Source organism: Mustelus asterias, chromosome 7 (assembly GCF_964213995.1).
Source record: "Mustelus asterias chromosome 7, sMusAst1.hap1.1, whole genome shotgun sequence".
Lineage (NCBI taxonomy): Eukaryota > Metazoa > Chordata > Chondrichthyes > Carcharhiniformes > Triakidae > Mustelus > Mustelus asterias.
Window position 1 is genome coordinate 65,042,001 of NC_135807.1, and position 25,151 is coordinate 65,067,151.

The following is a 25,151-nucleotide window of genomic DNA, read 5'->3' on the forward strand; positions in this document are numbered from 1 at the left end:
TACTGTGCTTACCCCAGTCCAACGCCGGCATCTCCACATCACAAATAAACTAGGCCAGACAATACTGAGAAAATACTGTACTGTCAAAAGAAACTGAACCTAGTTGAGAGTGGCTTAATTATGACATGTGATCTCATAATATAATCAAAAAGGGATTCTAGCAGTGTCATGACAATGATAATCTTTAGTCAATATCAAAAACAAGTTAACTAATGATTCATCTCACTGTTGACCGTGATTTATTACTGTGCACAAAACAGCTTGTGGCACATTCAGCTGTCACACAACTAAGCATAAAAATTATAGTACAAATGGAGAACATTCAGCCCAATGCGCTTCAATACTAGCTCTTCAATTTCAAATATACAACTAAGAAGAGACCTTAAAGACACATTAGACTCAAGGAAACAAATCTCCATGTGCCTTGCCTCTTCAAGCAGGTGAGAAGACCATGTTGTAATGTGAACAAAAATAAACAAGGGTAGCTAGTCATGCACACAAGGAAGAAATTAATTACTGCTTCCAACCTTCAAGAGACATCATGAGCGCCCAGCCAGCTTTTTTCAAAAAAATTGGAACCAACAAGGATTGAGACATATCAGAACTTTGGTACAATGCTGGATAACAGTTTACTGTAGCTCCAGACGCTATGATAAATGGACAACTTTGGCAGTTTTGAAGCCTGGATGTATTAAGAGACATACCTACCACAAACTGATGGCATTCATTCATCACAGATTGATCCACCTGTGACCACACTGATGCCTCAGTCATACAAATTATTACTACTGCGTGTTCTTGTATTAAATATCACACCATGACCCTCAAAGTGCAGCACCCCCTCAGAACTGATCCTCTGACAGTGTAGCGCGCTCTCAGAATTGAGAGAATGATTGTGGCAGTGGCCTTGTCCATTAGCCAGAAAGTCAGCAGCAATCTCATGGCAGTTATGTGCCAGGAGACTCACAACAGGATTAAATATCAATTAAGCATTAACTGTCTGCATATATATGCACAGCTCTGATGAAGGGTCATCCAGACTCGAAACGTTGGCTCTATTCTCTCTCCACAGATGCTGTCAGACCTGCTAAAATTTTCTAGCATTTTCTGTTTTTATTAACTGTCCATGTTTGCAGCTCTCGTGCCCTTAAAGGAAAAGATCGGGCCTGAGTGAATCAGTTTTTCAGCCCCAGTAGCGCCACCAAAAGCTGTAACCACTGTCAGGACTGCAGCAGGCCCTGAAATAATAGCCATGAAGGAGCATCCCAAAGATGGATGAGTGTTTGGGCTCATCAGACCCTCAGGCTGGCCCCAGCAATGGGGTTTTGTTGGAAGGCAGGGGGCACTTTCAGCTGGGGTGACCCTCATCTCCTGGCAGGATTTCCTTGAGGCACAGGATGCCCAATCAAGGTATCCCCTCCTGAACCCAAGCCTACAGAGATAGCCAGGTTATACCTAATAACAGCCTCCCAGCATGGCATACAGTCCATTTCCTCTCCCCCCACTGTTAATAGAATACTTTCAATTAAGGGTGGCACGGTAGCACAGTGGTTAGCACTGCTGCTTCACAGCTCCAGGGACCTGGGTTCGATTCCCGGCTTGGATCACTGTCTGTGTGGAGTTTGCACATTCTCCTCGTGTCTGCGTGGGTTTCCTCCGGGTGCTCCGGTTTCCTCCCACAGTCCAAAGATGTGTGGGTTAGATTGATTGGCTTTGCTAAAATTGCCCCTTAGGTGTCCTGAGATGCGTAGGTTAGAGGGGTTAGCGGGTAGGGATATGGGGGTCGGGCCTGGGTGGGATTGTGGTCAGTGCAGACTCGATGGGCCAGATGGCCTCTTTCTGCACTGTAGGGTTTCTATGATTCTATGAAGAGCCTCAACTGGTTTCCAGACACAATGGCCATCCTCAATCTTCCCTCCCCAACTTAATAAGGGAGAGTAGAAAAGGCAAAAAATTCTTCAGTCTGCACTTTCTCACCTGTTTATATGGCTCCTTCCACCTTCCAGACCACTCCCAGCAGCAGAAATAAAATCCTGCCCTGTAAACAGTCAATTACTTTTAAGGGATAAGGTGTCATTCATTGCAATATGACTGCCCTCAATAAGAACAGCTATACATATTCCTCAAGGAATAACAAGGGCAGTCCATTGAAACACACCAAGGAATATTTAGTCCATTATACTTCTGTGTTAATTCTGTACTTAACTAATCTACCCTTGTTCCGTTTTCCTGCTCATTCCTTAGGTCCTTTAAGAATTTTAAAGTCCTGTTGTTGGTTAAATTTATTTAATTTTTGAAGATTTGCAGCCAAACATTTCATATTCTAATAAACCTTGCATGAACATCCTGCTTTGTACTTCTAGTACCTCCTTTAAGACACTGATTAATCCACATTAGGATGCTATTCAAAACAAAGTAGTTGCACAGGACTTGAAACACAAAACCTTTTTTGATTTTCAATGATTAGAATACGAGGGCAGTAGCAGTAATATAAAACTAATAATTTACCCAGCATAGAATTGCTGACTGCTCTGTTGTACATGATGGTTCTTTGTATAAGCAAATGAAAACCGAATCAATCCACAAGGGTGACAAAAAAACAAACTTATAGTAGGTTAATGAATCCTTCTTCTTAAAAATACACTCTCAATGGAGTTGACATAAAAACCGTTACCCAAGTTCTCTCACATAAAATATTTTGAGCCTTAGAAACATAAGCTTAACAAAAAAGTAATTCTGAAATTCACCCATTGCCCAGAACGCATTAAAAGAAGTCTCTAACACATGCCACCAATAAAACTTTGGCGATTTTTCTCTTGTCCCAGCTAGAAAAATAATGAAAACAGAAATTACTGGATAAACTCAGTAGGTCTGGCAGCATTTATGGAGAAAGAAACAAAACAGCATGGTGGCACAGTGGTAAGCACTGCTGCTTCACAACACCAGGGACACAGGTTACATTCAGGTCTTGGGTGATTGTCTGTGTGGAGTTTGTACATTCTCCCAGTGTCTATGTGGGTTTCCTCAGCGTGCTCGATTTTCTCCCACAATCCAAAGATGTTCAAGTTAGGTGAATTGGCTATGTTAAACTGCCCCTTAGTGTCAAAGATGTGTAGGTTAGGAGGATGAGCCATGGTAAATGAGCAGGGTTACGGGTGGAGGGGAGGGCCTGGGTGGAATACTCTTTCGGAGAGTTGGTGCAGACTCGATGGGCCGGTTGACTTTCTACACTGTAGGGGTGTCTGAGTCGATATGATTGTTCTTCCGAACTGGAGAGGGGTAGAAATGTAATGGATTATATAATTGGAGAGGGGATAGAGGTGGGACCGAATAAAAGGTCAGGATAGGTCAGACCCAAGGAGAGATTGAAAAAGATGTCATGGACACAAGATAAAAGCAGTGCGAATAGCAGCACATACAGCAAAATGTGTTAATAGGCGAACAAAGTTCAGTGCTCTTTACCAAAACTCGCTGGACTCTGGGGTGGTTCCGGCAGATCTGTAAACAGCAAATGTGACACCACTGTTTAAAAAAAAGTAGACAGAAGCAGTGGTGGATTAACCATTAGGCTGAGTGGGCTAAAGCCTAGGGGCCCGGAAGGGAGGGGGGCACCGAGAGCAAAAGAAATCACTAACTGTTCAGGTGAGTGTTCATTTTCGGCACTGAAGAGGATCAAAATCTATTTGCGCTCAACAATGAACGATGAGAAACTTAGTCATCTGGCACTCATGCACATTGAATCAGACATGCTTCGATCTGTTGATTTACATGCGGTTATCGACACTTTTGTAAACCAAAAAACACGGAAGCTTTTTAAAGTACAAATGTAAAGAAAATGAAAAATAAATGAATAAAAGGGTTGTAATGGATTCATATAACTTTATATTATACATGTAGTACATTATACATAGTACAACGATATAAGTTATCTGACGTCACTTTATTCTATTCAACGAAGGGTGGGGCAGGGGGCAAGGTCAGGGGGCCTTACTAAAGCTTAGCCTAGGGGTCCGGGTGGTAGTTAATCCGCCACTGGACAGAAGGTGGTTCACTATGGCCAGTTAGCTTAACTTCTGTAGTGGGGAAAATGCTCGAATCTATCAAGGAAGAAATAGCGAGTCATCTGGATAGAAATTGCCCCATTGGGAAGACACAGCATGGGTTCATGAAGGGAAGGTCATGTTTAACTAATTTACTGGAATTTTTTGAGGACATTACGAGCGTGGTGGACAACAGTGAACTGATGGATGTGGTGTATTTGGATTTCCAGAAGGCATTCGACAAGGTGCCACACAAAAGACTGCTGCATGGCGTTACGGGTAATGTATTAGCATGGATAGAGGATTGGTAAATTAACAGAAAGCAAAGAGCAGGGGTAAATGGATGTCTTTCTGGTTGGTAATCAGTGACCAATGATCAGTGTTGGGACCGCAATTGTTTCCAATTTACATTGATTTTTTGGAGTTGGGAAGCAAGTATTGTATGTCAAAGTTTGTAGATGACACTAAGATGAGTAGTAGAGCAAAATGTGCAGAGGACAGTGAAAGTCTTAAAGGGGATATAGATAGTTCAAGTGAGTGGGCAAGGGTCTGGCAGATGGAGTACAATGTTGGTAAATGTGAGGTTATCCATTTTGGCAGAACAACAAAATGGACTATTATTTAGATGGTAAAAAATTGAAGCATGCCACTGTGTAGAGGGTGTTCTTGTGCATGAATCGCAAAAAGTTGGTTTGCAGGTGCAGCAGGTAATTAAGAAGGCAAATGGAATTTTGTATTTCATTGCTAGAGATGGAGTTTAAAAATAGGGAGGTTATGTTGCAGTTGTAGAAGATGCTGGTGAGGCCACGCCTGGAGTACTGTGTACAGTTTTGGTGTCCTTGCCTGAGAAAGGATATACTGGCACTAGAGAGAGTGCAGAGATTCACTAGGCTGATTCCAGAGTTGAGAGGATTGTCTTTTGAGGAGAGACTGAGTAGACTGGGAATATACTCTTTGTTACTTAGAAGAATGGGGGGTTGGGGTGTGTCTTATAGAAACATATAAGATTATGAAGGGAATAGATAAGATAGCAGGAAGGTTGTTCCACTGGCGGGTGAAACTACAACTAGGGGGCATAGCCTCAAAATAAGGGGCAGATTTAGGACTGAGTTCAGGAGGAATTCTTCGCCCAAAGGGTTGTGAATCTATGGAATTCCCTGCCCAGTGAAGCAGTTGAGGCTACCTCATTGAATGTTTTTAAGGCAAGGATAGATAAATTTTTGAACAGTAAAGGAATTAAGGATTATGGTAAGCGAGCGGGTAAGTAGAACTGAGTCCACAAAAAGATCTTATTGAATGGCACAGCAGGCTCGAGGGGCTAGATGGCCTGCTCCTAGCTCTTATATTCTTGTGCTCAGTGAAAGCAAAACTGAAGAACAAGTGACAGATGGCACGGAGGGTGAGGAGCATGGTGGTGTTTGCATTTGGACAAACCAAGGAAACACAAAGCAAAAGATGGGTCAAGATGGAGGGGAAAGTTCACAGTCTAAAGTTGTAGAACCTAACATAGGACTCAATCCAGAAGGCTGCAACATGCCTAATTGGGCGACGAGGTGTTGTTCTTCCAGTTGCATTGGGCTTCATTGGAGCATTGCAGCAGGCCAAGGACAGACATGTGGGCATGAGAGCAAGATGCTGAGTTGAAATGGCAGGCGATTGGAAGGTTTGGGTCATGCTTGCAAATGTAGTGAAGGTGTTCAGCAAAGCAATCAGTTTGTGTTTAGTCCCCTAAATGTAGAGCACTGGGAGCAGCGAATACAGTAGACTAAATTAAAGGTGGTAAAAGTGAAATGCTGCCTCACCTGAAAGTAGTGTTTGGGCCCTTGAACTATGAGAGAGCAGGTAAAGGGACAGAAGTTGCACCTTCTGCAATTGCATGGGAAGGTACTGTGGGAAGGGGATGAAGGAGGAGTGGACCAGGGTGTCAAGAAGGGAGTGGTCCCTGTGAAAGACAGAAATGATGGAGACTGATTCTTTGAATGCAGAGGCTGGTGGGCTGAAAAGTGAGGACAAGTGGGATCCTGTCATGGTTCTGAGAGGGAGGGGAAGGGGTGAGGGCAGAGGTGCAGGAGATGAGCAGACATGGTTGAGTGCCCTGTCAACCACAGTGGAAGGGAACCTTGGTTGAGGAAAAAGACAGACATGTCAGCAGCATTGTTTTCAACGCAATCATTGGGACAGATGTGGTGCGACAGAAACTGTGAAAATGGGATGGAATCTTTACTTAAAGCAGGTTGTGAGGAACTGTAGTCAAGGTAGCTGTGGGAGTCGGTAGGTTTGTAATAAATATTGGTGGTCAGTCTATCGTCAGAAATGGAGACATAAGTCAAAGGAGGGACAGGAAGTATCAGAGATAGACAATGTGATGGGGAGAGAGGGGTGGAAATTAGAAGCAAAGTAGATAACTTTTTCCAGGTCTAGACGAGAGCGTGAAGCTGCACCGATATAGTCATAGATGTAACGGAGAAAAAGTTGTGTGAGAAGGCCTGGATAAGAATGGAGCAAGGAATGTTCCACAAACTCTACAAAAAGACAAGCATAACTGGGGCCATGCAGGTACCCATAGCCACACCTTTTATTTGCAGGAAGTGAGACAAATTAAAGAAGAAATTGTTGAGTGAGATAATGAGTCAGCTAGGTAGAGGAAAATAGTGGTGGATGGGGAGTGTTCAGGCTTCTGCTTAAGGAAGATGTGGTGAGCCCAAGATCCTCCTGGTTGGGGATGGAGATGTAGAGGGATTGGGTGTCCAAAGTGAAGAGGCGATGGTTAGGGTCAGGAAACTTAAAACTGTTGATGTGACATATGGCATCAGAGGAATCGCAACGTAGGTGGGAAGGCACTGGACAAGGAGAGAGAGGATCAAGACAGGCAGACACAAGTTCCATGGGACCACAGCCAGAAACAGGCTGATATGATAGACCTATCAGAATAATCCTGCTTATGGGTTTTGGGGAAGCGGGTAGAAGTGGGCTATGTGGGGTCGGGGAACGGTGAGGTTGAAAGCTGCGGAGGGAAGCCCTGTGGAGAAGATAAGGATAGTGATAGTCCTGGAAACAATACCTTGATGTTCCAGTGGTAGGGTCATCCAGATGGGTGGGGTCAGAGATAGGAGGAACTTTCAGAGTTTGTGCTCAAGAGGTCAGTACACCAGACAACAGCACCACTCTCGTTGGCAGTTTCATAAAATCAGGGTTGTACTTCACAAACAAATCATAGTTCAACCTGTGCCAAAGATTGATGCACTTTTTAATATCTTCTTGAATTACAAAACAAATTTTAATGGAGTGGATTTACATCCTTGGAGAACCATAACAAATGACAACAAATTACAAATTCTGGCAACATTCAGTTGCACGTTACCTGAGGAAAGGCTGAACTTCTGAAGGACAGCATGACTGCAGAAACTGCAGGTCAGCTAAGGATACCTCAGGAAGCTCAAAGTCAAACTTTCGTGGTTTGTATGTCTGTAACAATAAAAGTCAAAATTCAATGTTTTTGTTGTAAAGCATACTTAACATATAATGGACACCGATTTGGTAGTGTCTCATATATGCAATTGTTTAGAGAGAAATTGGGATGCATTTGTTCTCCATCAAGTTCTAGAATTGCCTTAATTAATGCTTCGAAATAACATTTAGCAGGCAGTCACATCACCATGGAATTTTCACTGTGGCAAAATATGAATAGCATAATTGTAGCCCAACAGGTTCATTAAAACAGTTGATAACTGGGAGAGTAAATCTTGCAATTTTAGTTTTATAATGGTGCCTTCAAACTTCTTATAATAAATAGCTCACTCTCCTACATTATCAATATTGCCAGTACTGAGAGTCTAATAACCACGGTCTATATTAAGTATGCATAAAGAAAATTAATTGTCTCTTGCTAGAAAACATTGCACCATCAGCAGAGAAAATCTCTATTCTTTTCACAACAACCAAAAGACAATTGGGGAATTAAAAACATCATGACACTATAAAGAATTAAGTATTACTAACACTTTAATAAATTAGTGCTAAATTTATCCATCAATAACTTAGGAAGAAATTGCAGCTTGAGGGATGTCTTGTCCTGACAGGTAGCACTGTAGGGCAGACCAGAAGTGAAAATTTAAATGCTATGTTTAATAAAACATAGCCGTTAACCGTTTATACAAATTCCATGACAATTGACAGCCGTTTGTTGTGATCACTGCTGAAAATAATTTCTAATTTGACTCTGCTCCAAGGAATTTTCATAACTGGACAAAGTCTCCAAGTTGGAGGAAATAAAGCCTCGATTTTATAAGAGATGTGACTAAAATACATGTGCAATCTCACTAATTATATTTGCTGGCAAGGCAGCTGAACTCATACTCATGATCAGGACCTACAACTTGGTTCACAGTTGAAACAGAGCTACAATTAATTCAATTTATTCTCAGAAAGAATCCATAAATAAAATATTTTACTCGTCCAAAGTGTTTCATGCAAATTTAAACAGCCGAGAAAAAAATCAGTTTTCAAATCCCTTTGCAATTTTGCTTTAACCTCATAGGAATGGTCAAGAGGCTAATGAGCTCGCGTTTTAGACCCCGCAATGACCAGGATGAGAGGCAGGTGGGTGCTAAAAATACTGCCACTGGATTACCTACCAGTTCCCACTTCCATCCCGCCCAGAGACAGGATGAAGGGGCAGGTGGTTACCCATCCTCCTCTTTTGAGTTAAACAATCAAACTAAATTAAATAAACTAAGGGGCAAAATAAAAGGGACAGCCCTGTAAAAAGGAATCACTTGAAACAAAAAGAAATCAGAAATGAAACTTAAAAATATTAAACCAAATTAGCAGGTAGCTAAAAGAATTGTTATTGACCGATTAAAACCAATTGAAGAAGGCAGATTGAGATTTTCCAGTTGGTCTCCAGGTGCTTGCAGGCAGCAGGGCCATTGAACTGCTTTGAGACTGTCTCCCAGCAGTCGACTGGAAAGGCCAGCACGCCAGGCAGGACTAGCGGCCCTCCCGGTCCTGCAGCAACCCCAGCCTCCCCAACAGCAGTGAAACTGGAGAAGGGGCACCTCTATTTTGAAGCACCCTCTCCTTCACTTACCTTCTATTGTAGCCTGTTCCTTTTAAGCTGGAAGGTCTCAGATTAATTCTCCAGGTTCGGGAGCCCACCCGTCATTGTTGATTGGAAGGCGAGCCTACCCCACTGATCATTAATTGGACACTCTGGGGAAGATCACCGAGTGACTGTTTCCCACACACTGCAGAGTTCAGAACCCCACAGGAAAACTCAGCCCCTTGATTCAAACCTTTTCTTAAAAACGCAACGAACTGACTGCAAAAGCTCAATGACTTAAAATATTCTAAGAAATTCTTCAGACAAAAGTTACTTATACGTACACAAAAGGATGATGGCGGCCATGAGTCAAGTCCTTTAAACAAGCGATTTCGAAGAAATGACCTTCCTGTGAGAAAAGGAACCTTAGTATAAATATACAATTGGTAACCTTGAAAACGTTAAACAATTTACATAAAATATTTTGTACAAAAAACATTAAAATGAGTAAATAGATCCTCTGAGCGGGATAAGGCTGTGATGAGCAAGCCAGACCAGGCAAGTCTGTTTCCATTACTGTTTATGCTGAGAAGCAAGGCCACAACAATTAGGCACAGCACCACTAGGTTAGAAAACGTGCGCACAGCGGTGCTGGTGGGGGAGGCGGCAGAAGGGTCAACCAATGTTTCTGTTTCTGACAGTTACTCAACGATACTATTACTGTTGTGTGAAGGCAGGACAAGGGTACAACATATTTCAGATGAATGGTCCACAGCCACTCTGTCAGGCTTCAGATGTAAACAACGGTCGCTTAGGCAAACTACCACAGGACACTATGTATGTGAAATAACAAAGTTAATATCCATAGAAGAGATCAAGGGGAATAAATTTACAACTAAAAGTGATACAGCCAGTGTTCACCATCCTCCAAGATGCTCAGGCACACACTGTCCCGTGTATTTATTATGCAAAGCATTGAAAAAGCATTTAATGTGCATCGACATCTAAGTCAATCACTGTTGTTGCATAACTATCCACCCAAAATTAAAACTATGGTGAGCATGAATTTCCTCTAGGGAAATACTAGCAAGATCTTCATCTGTTTGGTGCTCATTTTAAAAAAAAATCCAATTCTGAGGCTGTGTCATTCTAGGTCGAGTTAAACTTAATCCTAAAGTATAACCATAAGGATCGGCTTGAGCATGAACTGAACCAACCCTGCAAATACACTCACTTCAGTCTTTACTTAAGCTCAGTGGTCCAATCCATTCCTCCTGAACTTTTAAAAAAAAATTTGTTCATGGGATGTGGGTTTCACTGGCTGGGCAGCATTTATTGTCCATTCCTAATTGCTGTTGAGCGAGTGGCTTACTAAGTCATTTCAGAGGGACATTTAAGAGTCAACCACATTATTGTGGGTCTGGAGTCACATGTGGGCCAGGCAAGGATGACAGATTTCCCTCCCTAAAGGACATTAATGAAACAGATGGATTTTTCCAACAATTGACAATAGTTTCATAGTCATCATAAGACTTTTTATTCCAGATTTTTATTGAAATTAAATTTCACAATCTGCCATGGTGGGATTTGAGCCAAGGTCCAATATGCCATCGCCTCCCCTCTATGGAATATGTTGCTCGGCAAGTGCAAGTTGCTGACATCTGTAAGTTATTTTAATGCAAATTATTGGAAAAATCTAAAAATAGTGTGACAACTGTAACATATTAAATGCTGTATATGAATAGTATATGGAGATTTAGAGCAGTACAATCATATTCCTTGAATTATAAGTGGTTATAGCAAGTATATTAAGAAAAAACACAAAAATCATATGTCAGATATAAACCACAAGCAGATTGCTAATATTCCCATTTTGCCTTCATGCAATGAATCTGAATAATGGAGAAATTAACTTACTGAACAGCTTTCCAAATGATTCCCTTTTTGCTTGCTCAGCTTCGTAGAGTTGCTTTCCTTCTTTTACAAGAGCACTGGCCCACTTTAAGGTAAAAATGTGAATTATTTTTTGTTTGTTTTTAAATGCTGTATATGAATAGTATATGGAGATTTAGAGCAGAATTGATTAACATACCTCCCTGTAATGTTTAGTGAACATTTTCCGCCTTACTACCTCAACAACAGCTAGGCAGTACATTTGAGGAACAGTACTAAGTGCCTCCACAATCCGGACTCTTTCCTGCAGTTCTGTCAGAAGTCGTAGCAAAGCCTGGAGTTTTTCACCATTCTGATCTGCGTGAAGCATCACATAACAGCACCATCTAACAAAGACACATCAGAATTGGCGCTAAATTAATATGCAATTTTGAAACAGTGTCTGGAAAGTTTGTAACATTGAAATCAATCGAAAACTTCTACTGTGGAATTCTGACAAATGTTACTATTTTATGTTAAGTATTGGGACATCAGGGAGTGAACTTTGTACATTTGAGTTTTAAAATCCCTTCCTTGGCAAGTTGCTGAAATGATAATGTCACCTCAAGAGAAACAGAGCTTATCTGGTAAACAGGCCAAACAGCTGTGCATGTCTTTAACAAATCAGATTAAAAGATTGCGAAATCAACAGCACAAGGACCAAATGTCAAAGTAGGTAAAAAATGGAAATGGGGGCGGGGGAGGGGGGGTGATGGTGGAGATTGGGGAAGATGATAACATTGTTAAAAAATCTCCAACAATTAAAACTTGATGGAATCAGAGTCTAGACATGTGTATAGTTTGTGACATTGGCTGTTTCGCAGGCTTTTACTTAGTCTAGATCAAGCCTCTGTAGAGTCAACAATCTATCAGTAGACCTGCAGTGTTATTTTCACCCAATCCCACATGCTATCACTTTGCATTTTTTTTTAATCCAATAAGGGAAGTATATAACAGGATAAAAAGAATACTGGCGACAAGGATGGGATAAACATTTTAAATCGGAGCCGCACTTACCAATTGGGAACTTAGATTCTTTTGACCGGGGGCCTGAATCAACAGGTCAGCTGATTGTACCTGCCATTGGACTGGTATGATTGTTGGACAGGAATGAGAAATGTCCATACCAAAATTTAAAAGTGGCACCCCGAGGAGTTCAGATTGAAGAGCTACGGAAGCAGTTAAATGAAGTGCAAAGGTAGAGCAAGAGAGAGTGATTTTGTGCACTGCATTAATCTAAATCTAAAAAAGCTGCTGCAGTTGGCTCATATTACGATCTGCAAAATAATTTAGACCATTGAGATTAAGGGAAGTTACCGAAGGAACACTGTTGAGCATGTCTCGGAATCCCTGTAAATTGTCAGGCAAACTTGTCATTGGACAATTCAAGGAAGAATGGAAGAATAGGAACTCCTATGCAGAAAGATTTAGGTGTTATATTTTAGCAAACAAGATTCCTGAGGATGTAGTAGTACCTGCACTTCTCAGAACCATTGGCAGTAAAACTTGTAATTTACTCCGGAGTCTGGTCCAGCCCAAAAAACTCAACAGCAAAACATATTAGAGGACCATTAATTATTGCAGAGAGTTTTAAGTTTCATAAAAGAGATCAGCCAGGAGGAGAAAATATAGCACAAATTGTCATGACCCTAAAGCACCTTGCAGAGCATTGTGAATGTGGTGAATCTCTGAATGACACAATCAGAGACCATCTGGTTTATAGGCTGAGGAATGAGGCTATTTAGCACAGATTGCTAACTGAATGAAATTTGGATCGAAAAACAGATCTGGAGATCGCCATTTTGATGGAGCTTGTTGTTAAGGAAGCTTCTCAATTCAGAGCAGGCATGAGAATCCATAAAATGGCTGCTGACAAGAGAAAGTGTATCCAGAAACAGGCATGTCATCACTGTGCAAAAACATCAGGGAAAGAAAGACCAATAGCTTTTGCATCACATACCTTGACAAATGCGGAATCAAATTATGCCCAGTTGGAGAAAGAGACACTGAGCTTTAGCTTTGGAATGTGTAAATTTCACCAATACCTCTATAATTGTCACTTCACATTGCGGACAGACCACCGTCCCTTAACTATTTTCAGGACAATAAAGGTATTCCATTACTTGCCACAAGCACACTTCAACAACGGTCTTTAATGCTATCCACACATTCCGATAAATACCATCAGTCCGAGAGCCATGCCAATGCTGATGCATTGTCATGATTGCCTTTGACGACTGGTCAAGAATCACCTAATAGTGTTTCTCTATTTTTCACAGATTGAACAATGACAGACAAGTAATTATCCTGTGATGGGGAAGGTACTGGAAATGGTGTTAAAAGGGAGGAAAGCAGGAACACATCACGAATTAAAGCCATACGTTTCCAGAAAACGCGAGCTGATAGTACAGGGCGGATGATTTTTTGTGGGGGAATAAGGGTAATAATTCCTCCAATTTTGTGACAATGAATATCGGACAATTGCATGAAGGACATTTAGGTATAGCTTGAATGAAAGAACTTGCAAGATGCTACTTCTGGTGGCCTGAACTAGATACCCAATTGAGGAAAATGCAAGACTGTGCCAGTCAAGTGCACGAATATGGGATGCAATGCAGTTGTCCCCATTACATCCATGGGAATAGCCTAAAATGCCTTGGGACCATTCAGTCCATCGCGTCTGCACTGACACTCTCGACCCCCATCCTTTTCCCGTAACTTCACACAATTACCCAATTAGCTAATCCACCTAACCTGCATCTCTTTGGACTGTGGGAGGAAACCGAAGCACCTGGAGGAAGGCCACACATACATGGGGAGAACATGTAAACTCCACACGTTCCAAAGCCAGGATCAAATCCTATTAGGTGGGTTGGTTACACCTGGGCCATGACAATTGGATCCACCACCTCCCACTGAAAGTTCATCTCTAGCCTTGAGCAGATAGATGATCTTAACCGTGTCACTTGACAGATAATAAGGTCTTCTGGACTCTTGCTCTTGACTGCACAGAACTTTGCCTTTCTCGTTGACTATACTACTTGGATCCACTAAAGTTTGCCTACTGCCGCAACAGGTCCACAGCAGACGCCATTTCTCTGGCCCTGCACTCAACCCTGGAACACCTAGATAACAAGGACACTTATGTCAGATTCCTATTTATTGACTACAGCTCAGCCTTCAACACCATTATTCCAACGAAACTCATCTCCAAACTCCATGGCCTGAGCCTCGGCACTTCCCTCTGTGACTGGATCCTGAACTTCCTAACTCACAGACCACAATCAGTAAGGATAGGCAACAACAACAACACCTCCACGATAATCAGGTGAGAGGCAACAGTGCTAACCACTGTGCCACCATGTAATGCACTTTTTAAGAGAGAAGGTAATTCTAAAAGAAGCCTGTTTCAACAAGGAGAGCAAGCTTTGCTGTGCAGCTAACCCACTGGTGAAAAGTAGGTTCTTGCAACTCACTGGCCTAAACTAGCCCCATCTCCTATACAGTACAAACTGAAGATGAACTAGTGTGGAGACAACATGCAGATCAGTTGTTAGCTACACACAATGTAGCAATATCATGTATGCCTGAACTACCTCTGGATGAATCACTGTCCAAACTATCAAATACAGTTTTTTCCATCTTCTGCAGAGAAAATCTCAAAATAAAAACATATATAGCCACTCAATCATAGAATCAGACACTTATGAGCTGTGTTGGCTCTTTGAAAAAGGAGTGGTTCTTAGCTCCATATCCCCAAAGGTATTTGTGCATACTTTAGACCATAGAGATTTTCCAAGTTTTCCTCAGCTGAGGGGCTGTTGTCGAAAGCAGACAGGAACACTTCAGGCCAAATGGCCTCTTTCTATGCTATAACCATTCTATGACTATATGCAAAACACGCACCAGCATATACATACATATACATACACATACACACACATACAGCATATATACATACACACATTTATAGTTGGGGGGGGGGGGGGGGGTGTGTGTGTGTGTATAAATAGGACTATAATGTTAGTAGGAGGTTTTGATTTGATTTATTGTCACATGTATTAACATACAGTTTTGTTTCTTGCGCGCTGTACAGACAAAACGTACCGTTCATAGAGAAGGAAACAAGAGAGTGCAGAATGTAGTGTTACAGTCATAGCTAGGGTATAGAGAAAGATCAACTTAATGCAAGGTAAGTCCATTCAAAAGTCTGACAGCAGCAGGAAAGAAGCTGTTCTTGAGTCGGTTGATACGTGATCTCAGACTTTTGTATCTTTTTCCCGAAGGAAGAAGGTGGAAGAGAGAATGTCCGGGGTGCGTGGGGTCTTTAATTATGCTGGCTGCTTTGCCGAGGCAGCGGGAAGTGTAGACAGAGTCAATGGATGGGAGGCTGGTTTGCCGGATGGATTGGGCTACATTCACGACCTTTTGTAGTTTCTTGCGGTCTTGGGCAGAGCAGGAGCCACACCAAGCTGTGATACAACCAGAAAGAATGCTTTCTAGGGTGCATCTGTAAAAGTTGGTGAGAGTCGTAGCTGACTTGCCAAATTTCCTTAGTCTTCTGAGAAAGTAGAGGCGTTGGTGGGCTTTCTTAACTATAGTGTCGGTATGGGGGGACCAGGACAGGTTGTTGGTGCTCTGGACACCTAAAAACGTGAAGCTCTTGACCCTTTCTACTTTGTCCTCATTGATGTAAACAGGGGCATGTTCTCCTTTACGCTTCCTAAAGTCATGACAATCTCCCTTCGTTTTGTTGACAGTGAGAGAGAGATTATTGTTGCTGCACCAGTTCACCAGATTCTCTATCTCATTCCTGTACTCTGTCTCATCATTGTTTGAGATCCGAACGACTACGGTGGTGTCGTCAGCAAACTTGAAAATCGAATGAGAGAGGAATTTGGCCGCACAGCCATAGGTGTACAAGCAGTATAGTAGGGGACTGAAAACACAGCCTTGTGGGGCACCGGTGTTGAGGATTATCGTGGAGGTGTTGTTGTTGCCTATCCTTACTGATTGTGGTCTGTGAGTTAGGAAGTTCAGGATCCAGTCACAGAGGGAGTGCCGAGGCTCAGGCCATGGAGTTTGGAGATGAGTTTCGTTGGAATAATGGTGTTGAAGGCTGAGCTGTAGTCAATAAATAGGAATCTGACATAAGTGTCCTTGTTATCTAGGTGTTCCAGGGTTGAGTGCAGGGCCAGAGAAATGGCATCTGCTGTGGACCTGTTGCGGCAGTAGGCAAACTTTAGTGGATCCAAGTAGTATAGTCAATGAGAAAGGCAAAGTTCTGTGCAGTCAAGAGCAAGAGTCCAGAAGACCTTATTATCTGTCAAGTGACACGGTTAAGATCATCTATCTGCTCAAAGCTAGAGATGAACTTTCAGTGGGAGGTGGTGGATCCAATTGTCATGGCCCAGGTGTAACCAACCCACCTAATAGGCTGAAGCTGCAGTACTGTGTACAGTTCCGCTTGCCTCACTATATAGGAAGGGAGATTCACCAAGATGTTGTGCTGGATAGGCTCCGGTTGTTTTCTCACAGCAGAGAAGGATGAGGGGGAACATGACGCAAGATATAAGCTGTACAAGATTATGCAGAGTATGGACAGGGTGCATAGGAAGCTGCTGCTTCCCTTAGTTGAACATTCAATAACGAGAGGACAAAATTTTAAGGCAAGTGGGAGGAGGTTTAGAGGATATGAGGAAATGTTATTTTCACGCAGAAGATGGTGGGAGGCTGGAATGCACTGCCTGGAGGATGGTAGAAGGGGGAAACCTCACGACCTTTAAAAAATACATGGATTAACACTTGAATTGTCATAACATTCAAGGCTATGGGCCAAGTGCAGGAAAGTGGGATTAGTGTAGATTTAGTGTAATTTTGTCAGTGCAGACTCGATGAGCCATCTGCACTATATGACTCTAACATAGGTAGAAATAGGAAAAAGGTTCTATATTAGGAGTATCAGCGGCCAGGGCCTAACTTTAAAAACAGAAGTTCAAGAGGTAACCGCTAGATTATTACCTGAGCCATAAACAAATTAACATAGGGTAAATAAGATTGGAGAGATGAATGAGTGGCTCAAAGACTGGTGTGGGAGAATTGGGTTTCAATTCATGGGGCACAGGCACCAGTACTGGGGAAATTAAGAACTATTGGTTCAGGTGGTAGAGAGGACCTTAAATGAAATAGTTGGGAAAAGGGATCTTGTGACAGGGAGTGTGCTAAATCAAGGGAAAACAACAAGAGGGCAGGGTAGCAATTTGGTTAATGATAACAAAAGCGTGGCAGGAAGGGACAGCATGTACAAACCTCAGTGTGCACCAGCATACAAGGCCAGCAATTGCATGTTGTAAAAGGACAGTATTGGAAGCTCTGTAACTGAATGCATGCAGAATGTCTAACAAAATGGATGAGTTGTCAGCACAAGTGAGAAATAAATACGTATGACCTGATAAGCATCACAGAGACATGGACAAGAATCTCCGGCCATCCATGCCCCATTGTCACTGCCAGCAAGGTCAGAGAATGTGGCGCTCAGCCAGACAGCAAAGAAGCCCACTGGCATAAACAGCTGCAGAATCCTACCCATGGTTCCAGAGTGACCAAGGCTGAGACCTGAACTTTGAAGGGTACTTGACATTTTGAAATGTTGGCTAGGAAAAGATGGTAGTGCAGCTCTGTTAATTAAAGATGGTACAGTGGTGAAAGATGACCTTAACTCACAAACATAAGATGTAGAATCAGTTTGGGTACAAGAAACAAATAGAAAAAGTAAAATGTCACTGGTGGGGATAGTTTAAAAGGCCCCCTCAGTTGTTAAGCTAAGACAGATTATATAGGAATAAATAAATGAGATGTACAAGAAAGGTACCACAATATCATGACGACTTTAATATACATGGTGATTGGCCAAATCAAATTGGCAAAGATGACCTGGAAAATGAGTTTATACAGTATATTCTCTTAGAGCTGTACATTCTAGAGCCAACCATTGAACAGGGTATTCTAGACCAGGCAATGTGCAATGATACAGAATTAATCAATCTCATAGTAAAAGGATCCTCTAGGTGACGAAAGCTCATAACATGATAGAATTTCACATTCAATTTGAAGTGGTGTGGGAGGGTGGGGAAAGTAAGAGTCGAAGGCTCATGTTTTCAAACTTAAACTAAAAAAAAAGGCAGAGCTAATTAAAATTAACTAGGAAACTAGGTTAAACAGTAGAGCAGTAGTGATGCAGTGGCAATTTTTTAAAGAGATATTAACTCTCAAAAGATTTCTCCCAGCAAGAAATAAAGACTCTTGGTGAAAGATGCATCACCCATGGCTGAATCAGGGAGTTAAGGATATCAAATTGAAAGAAGCACTACAAATCTGCAAAGATTCACGATAGGTCAGATTTTAAGATCCAATGCCTTAAAAGTACAGAGGGAGAAAGTAGAGTATGAGAGAAAGATACCTAATAATATAAAAGTGGAAAATAAGAGTTTCTCCAAGTATTTAAATAGGAAAAAGTAGTTATAACGAGTGTCAGCGTCCTAGAGTGAACCTGGGGATTTGATCATGGAAAACAAATTTGTGGAGGTGTTGAACAGGTATTGTGTGTCTATCTTCACTTAGAACAGTACCTGAAAATCAAAGGGTGAAGGGGAGGGGGGGACTCAAAACAATCACTATTACCAGGGGAAAAAAAAGTGCTGAGAAAACTATTAGACCCAGAGGCTAATACGTCCCCAGAACCAGATGGCTTGCATCCTAAGGTCTTAAAATAAATGGCTGCAAATACTAGCATTGGTTATACCTTGCAAAATTTCTTAGATTCTGGAAGGGACCAGGAGAATTGGAAAATAGTGAATATAACATCTTTACTGAAGTTGAAAGGAGGGAGTCAGAAAACCAGAGACTACATGCCAATTAACCTAACATCTGTCATAGGGAAAGTGGTAAGGAGGTTAAAGCAAGATACTTAAGAGAATCAATATGGAATCAAGCAGGCCTGCTGAGATTTTCCAGCATTTTCTCTTTGAGAGTCAAAATGGCTTTGAGAAATGGAAATGGTGTTTATCTAATTTATTGGAGTTTTTTGAGAAAGTAAGTAGCAACATACATGAAGGGAACCTACAGATGTGGCATACCACAATTTCTAAAATGCATTAGATAAGGTTCCACATCAAAGATTACTGCACAAGATAAGATCATAAGGCAGATGGGGCAGGTAACACGTTAGCACAGATAAAGGATTAGTTCACTAACAGGAAACAGAGTAGGGATAAATAGGTCTTTTCAGGTTGTAACTAGTGGAATGCCACAGGGATCAGTGCTGCGGCCTCAACTATTCAGAATCCATTCAAATGTGGTATTCTCTTCCCCAGAAAGCAGTGGAGGCGCATAGTCATTGATTTTATTCAAGGCTTGAATTAACCTTTTGAGAGACAATGGGTTAGAAAGGTGGAGTTAGACCACTATCAGATCAGTCATCATCTTATCGAATGGCATGGCAAACTCAAAGGGCCAAATGGCCTGCTCCTAAGTCCTATATTTCCATATGTACACACACACACTACCACACAAAGTTAGTAATTGTTTCAGAGAACAAAAATAGTTACCTTCATCTAAATATTTAAGTTACATACTTTATTTTAACATTTAAACTGTAATGTACAACAATCAGAAAGTGCTGGTACACAAATTGGCATTGGAAATTTCAAAACAATGCTAATGCTTGAAAATTAAATATCCCCCATTTCAAGTTAAGTAGGAATTAAGAATGGGTCCAAAAATAATGATAATTTTGTTAACAATATAACTGTTATTGGGAAACAATTTAAAATATAACTTATACAGTTCAAAAGATGGAACATCAGTTCTGCTCCCACAGTGCCTCAAGCAGAGTACACACCCATTGTACACTTAGCGTATTTTAGAATAGTAAATTTTGGATCATGGGAGGATTTCAATTTACCTCCAGCTCTATCTATAAACTGAATGCCAAGTCTTCAAGGAAATTTAAATTACTGGTCTCCATAACCAAAGACATTTCACTTAAAAATAATTCAAAACCAAACAACATCATACGCTTTAGTCACTAAGTTTTGAAACAAAAATAGCTCAATTTTTGTCAAGTATGGTAATTGCTACTTTCTTTCTAGAATGTCTGATAAAATTCAAGTGTGATCAAACTTACTTCAATCTGACTTGCAAGTTATTTGCAAGCTCTTGTTTAGCCGTGGTACATTTCTGTTTAATATCCAGCAGTTTCTTGTGGTTTGTTAACATAATCATTAACTGATTTGCATGACTCAGACATAAATCAGGAAGAACAGATGGGTCTTTCAGGTTTTCAGCTCTCTTCTGATTAGCTAAAAATCCCTGTTGGCATAAAACAAAATACTGATTATGCAAAATTCACATCCATGAAATACTTTTAAGCAGTACAGAAACATGTTAAAAGTTCAATAACGCTTCCTGAGGTCTACAGCATTCAAATAAACTGGGCATATCCAAGCACAGCAAAACAGGAAAGGAATGTGTAGAATGGATATTTACCTCAACAGTACCTAGAGCTCAGTACTGCTGAATAAGGCTTAACTGGAGAAAGGCTTTAGGTCAACAGCATTTTTGTTAATGAGATGACTTTGGGCAGGATTTCTTGTGCATGTCCCAAGACCGGAAATCAACAGACCTTTACATGGTCCGCCAAATTTTCTGTCCTGTCCACTACGATTTCCACAGCGGGCAGGACAGGAAAATTCTGCCCTTTGTCTGTTTTGAGATTCTTCTTAAAAAATAAATAAGTTAATTCTGATAATTCCTATAGCATGAATGCCACATTCTAATAGCCAGTGAAGAGAATATAGGCTTTCTGCTACAAACTCCTTAGTCTCACTGAAGTTTCTATCGAGATACTCAGCAAATGTAGGGAAGATGAGATTCACATATTCACAGTGAAAATATCTGGATCCAATAAATGTGTCTAGCATAATAAAACAGAGGTGCTTATCAACTACAAAGGTTTCCAATCCATTCAGTTGGTGTACAATCAAAGTCACTTCTGCAGGTGTGGGCAAGATTCCTGAGAGTTTCCATGATGCTTTCATCCTGTGCCAGTTCTAACTCTCTTCACAACTGGAAATGGACTTTTATGGGGTAGCTGTTTGCCAATAAGGAACACCAACTACAAACTTGGCTTGTCAGAAACTCCAACACTCAGCCCAACAGCTACATAATCCATTGAATCCCCACAGTGCAGAAGGCGGTCATTCGGTGAGGAGAAATTTCGTGAATTTCTGAAATTTCTACCTCAAAAAGCACAAGAGCTTCTGTCACATTGAGTGTATTCAACACTCAGGTCAATAGATTTTTGGTCACTCAAGGAATCAGAGGATATGGTGTTTTAAAACCATGTTTTATATCAAAAATGACTATTTATTGAATGGGCTAAAACCACTGGACTTGTGTTTAAAAACTGAACAACAGGATCTTAAAGAGACTTAAGCAGCAGATCCAAAGACGGCCGAACATCCATACATCTAACCCTACATATTACAAAGCCACCAGGCTATCTAGAAATAGCCCATCAGAGACGACTTAGATGTGTGAATCACCCATCTCCTGAACCATTTGCAAAAAACACAGACATAACATATGTAAGGGAACTTCACCAGACAGATCATCCAATTATTTTTAAACAAAGGTCCTGAAATCAGCTTGCTTTGAGAAGCGATTATGCAATAAACAAGCTAAACTTCTCTTCATTTTAAGAAATTGTTTCTTTCCAGGCCAGAGTAAGAAGAAAACGATTCTAAGGCGACTCTCTTTCTCTCTCGCCATCCATCTGGAAAGCTTGGGCCCACTTGCCTGTTTTTTTTCCTACGGACAAACCCTCCGTATACACAGGATCTGCTCGGATGAGGAGGATCGCAACAGACACCTCCAGAAGCTGAAGGATGCCCTCATAAGAACAAGATATGGCACTCGACTCATCGATCAACAGTTCCGACGCGCCACAGCGAAAAACCGCACCGACCTCCTCAGAAGACAAACACGGGACACGGTGGACAGAGTACCCTTCGTCGTCCAGTACTTCCCTGGAGCGGAGAAGCTACGGCATCTCCTCCGGAGCCTTCAACATGTCATTGATGAAGACGAACATCTCGCCAAGGCCATCCCCACACCCCCACTTCTTGCCTTCAAACAACCGCGCAACCTCAAACAGACCATTGTCCGCAGCAAACTACCCAGCCTTCAGGAGAACAGTGACCACGACACCACACAACCCTGCCACAGCAACCTCTGCAAGACGTGCCGGATCATCGACACGGATGCCATTATCTCACGTGAGAACACCATCTACCAGGTACACAGTACCTACTCTTGCAACTCGGCCAACGTTGTCTACCTGATACGCTGCAGGAAAGGATGTCCCGAGACATGGTACATTGGGGAAACCATGCAGACGCGACGACAACGGATGAATGAACACCACTCGACAATCACCAGGCAAGACTGTTCTCTTCCTGTGGGGGAGCACTTCAGCGGTCACGGGCATTCAGCCTCTGATCTTCAGGTAAGCGTTCTCCAAGGCGGCCTTCACGACACACGACAGCGCAGAGTCGCTGAGCAGAAACTGATAGCCAAGTTCCGCACACATGAGGACGGCCTAAACCGGGATGTTGGATTTATGTCACATTGTCAGTAACCCCCACAGCTTGCCTCCTGGACTTGCTGGCTGTCCTGTCTGGAGACAATACACATCTCTTTAACCTGTGCTTAATGCTCCCTCCACTCACATTGTCTGTATCTTTAAGATCTGGTTGGCTGTAGGGATTCGCATTCTAATCAGTATTCTGTAACTTGATTTTGTGTCTCTGTGCCCTGTTTGAGAGCAGATATCCACTCCATCTGACGAAGGAGCAGCGCTTAGAAAGCTAATGGTATTTGCTACCAAATAAACCTGTTGGACTTTAACCTGGTGTTGTTAAAACTCTTACTGTGTTTTTTTTCTCACCAGCAGGCAGCATCTTAAATATCATCCCAACAGCTGCAAACTCCAGGTGAACAGACATAAATCATCCGACAACATCTTTAAATTGTCTCAATGCTGAATCGGGAAAGACTGTTGATCCCAGTTTGAAACCATTCAAATCACCAATCTAAAGGATCTGTATAAAATTGACTTTTTTTTGGTTCCTGACGTAATTTAACCTACCCCCCAATTTATAACTAACTTGTGTGAGAACTTGTAAATGCACATGAGAGCAAGTTGGTAGCATTTTTATTTTATTTAAGTACAGTAGAGGCAGTCCTCGACTTTGCAACGTTTGCGTCACGACGAACGGCACTTTTATAAATTAACACCCAATTTCGACTTTAGAATATTGGTTTCCACTTCTATGACCCCAAGCCAATATGTTCGTAAGTTCACATTGACATTCTACACTGCCCATTTGTATGACCAGACAGTTTGAACCATCTTTATTAGGTTGGAAACAAGTGTTTTATCCTCCTTTTTTTAGCGCAACTATCATAATTTAAATGCATTTATACACTCAAGTTGTAATTAATATCCACTCAGTCTCTCAGAAGGCAATCAACAGTGATTGATGATTTCATTATATCCCCCATATTAGCCAAGGATCTTGAGCTAAGGCATGCAGGCATGAACAGTTACCTCAGCAACTTGACAGGGTAAGAGTGGAGAGTATTTAATACCAATGGACATTCCACGAGAGTGATTTCCAGCTTTGGTTCATGAACCAACCCTCCATTTACACCAGTGTTCCAATAGGAAAAATCAGTTCCAACTTATGACAATTCATAGAATCCCTACAGTGCAGAAGGAGGCCATTCAGCCCATCAAGACTGCACTGACAACAATCCCACTGAGACCCTAATGTTAGTAACCCCACGTTAGTCCCCCTGATCCTAAGAGGCAATTTTGCATAGCCAATCAACCTAACCCGCACATCTTTCGAAGGAAACCAGAGCACCCAGAGGAAATCCATGCAGGCACGGGGAGAATGTGCAAACTCCACACAGACAGTAACCCAAGGCCGGAATCGAACCGAGTCCCTGGCACTGTGAGGCAGCAGTGCTAACCACTGTGTCACCGTGCTGCCCCTCGACCTACAACATGCTTTTCAGGAACCAATTGTGTTGTCGGTCCAAGAACTGCACATACCTACTATTCCCTTTTCTTTTAAAATCTACTGTAAAATCCCTGTGTCTTACTTTTACATTCACAGCACTTAAACATCCAAATACTCACTAAATTGGCAAGCAAATTCTTTTAAAGAAACACCAGTTGTGATCAAACTGAGGGGTGGAAAGAGAAAAGGGGCTATTCTACCACTTCTACTGGGTGGCATGATGGCACAGTGGTTAGGACTACTGCCTCACAGCGCCAAGGATTTGGACTCTGTTCCAGCATTGGGTGACTGCAAAGTTTGCACATTCTCCAGTATCTGCATGGGTTTCCTCCAGGTGTTCCGCTTCCCTCCCACAGTCTAAAGATGTGCAGCTTAGGTGGATTAGCCATGTTTACAGGGATAGGGTGGAGGGGCAGGCCTAGGTAGGATGCACTGAGAGTCGGTGCAGACCCAATTGGCCAAATGTCCTTTTTCTGCACTGTACAGATTCTATTTTATGGTTCTCACCTGACCATCACAGGCAGATAATGGAGCTGTGGTCGAAGATAAGTCACGATCTTACTGAATGGGTAAGCAGGTTCGAGGGCCCTAGTACACACTTCCATTTCTTTTTAACAGTATGATATATCAGTAACTTTTATTTAATTGTGCGACTAGGCAGCTGGGTGCTCGCCATCACCCATCTCTGATGGCCCGCAGGCTGAAATGCCACTGGTATCCGGTGCCATCTCCTCTTTCTTTGTCAGGTACAAACTATTTGAATCATAGATTTCCTACAGTGCAGAAGGAAGCATTTGGCCCATTGAGTCTGCACCAACCACAATCCCACCCAGGCCCTATTCCCGTAACCTCACACATTTACCCTGATAATCCTCTGATACTAGGGTCAATTTAGCATGGCCAATCAACCTAACCCGCGCATCTTTGGATTGTGGGAGGAAACCAGAGCACCTGGAGGAAACCCATCCAGACACGGGGATAACGTGCAAA

The 25,151-nt window shown here is 41.9% G+C and overlaps 1 protein-coding gene across 3 annotated transcripts in view; it reads right to left on the minus strand.

The window, feature by feature from the left end:
• rb1cc1 (RB1-inducible coiled-coil 1) overlaps positions 1-25,151 on the minus strand; it is a 167,435-nt gene that overhangs the window by 100,401 nt on the left and 41,883 nt on the right. For all 3 annotated transcript variants that reach the window (XM_078216161.1, XM_078216158.1, XM_078216159.1), the window contains exons 8-12: positions 20,198-20,382; positions 11,174-11,360; positions 10,999-11,080; positions 9,426-9,490; positions 7,402-7,505 (exon numbers count right to left, since the gene is read on the minus strand). In XM_078216161.1, the coding sequence (XP_078072287.1) occupies positions 7,402-7,505; positions 9,426-9,490; positions 10,999-11,080; positions 11,174-11,360; positions 20,198-20,382 (623 nt within the window). The remainder of the gene's footprint in view (positions 1-7,401; positions 7,506-9,425; positions 9,491-10,998; positions 11,081-11,173; positions 11,361-20,197; positions 20,383-25,151) is intronic.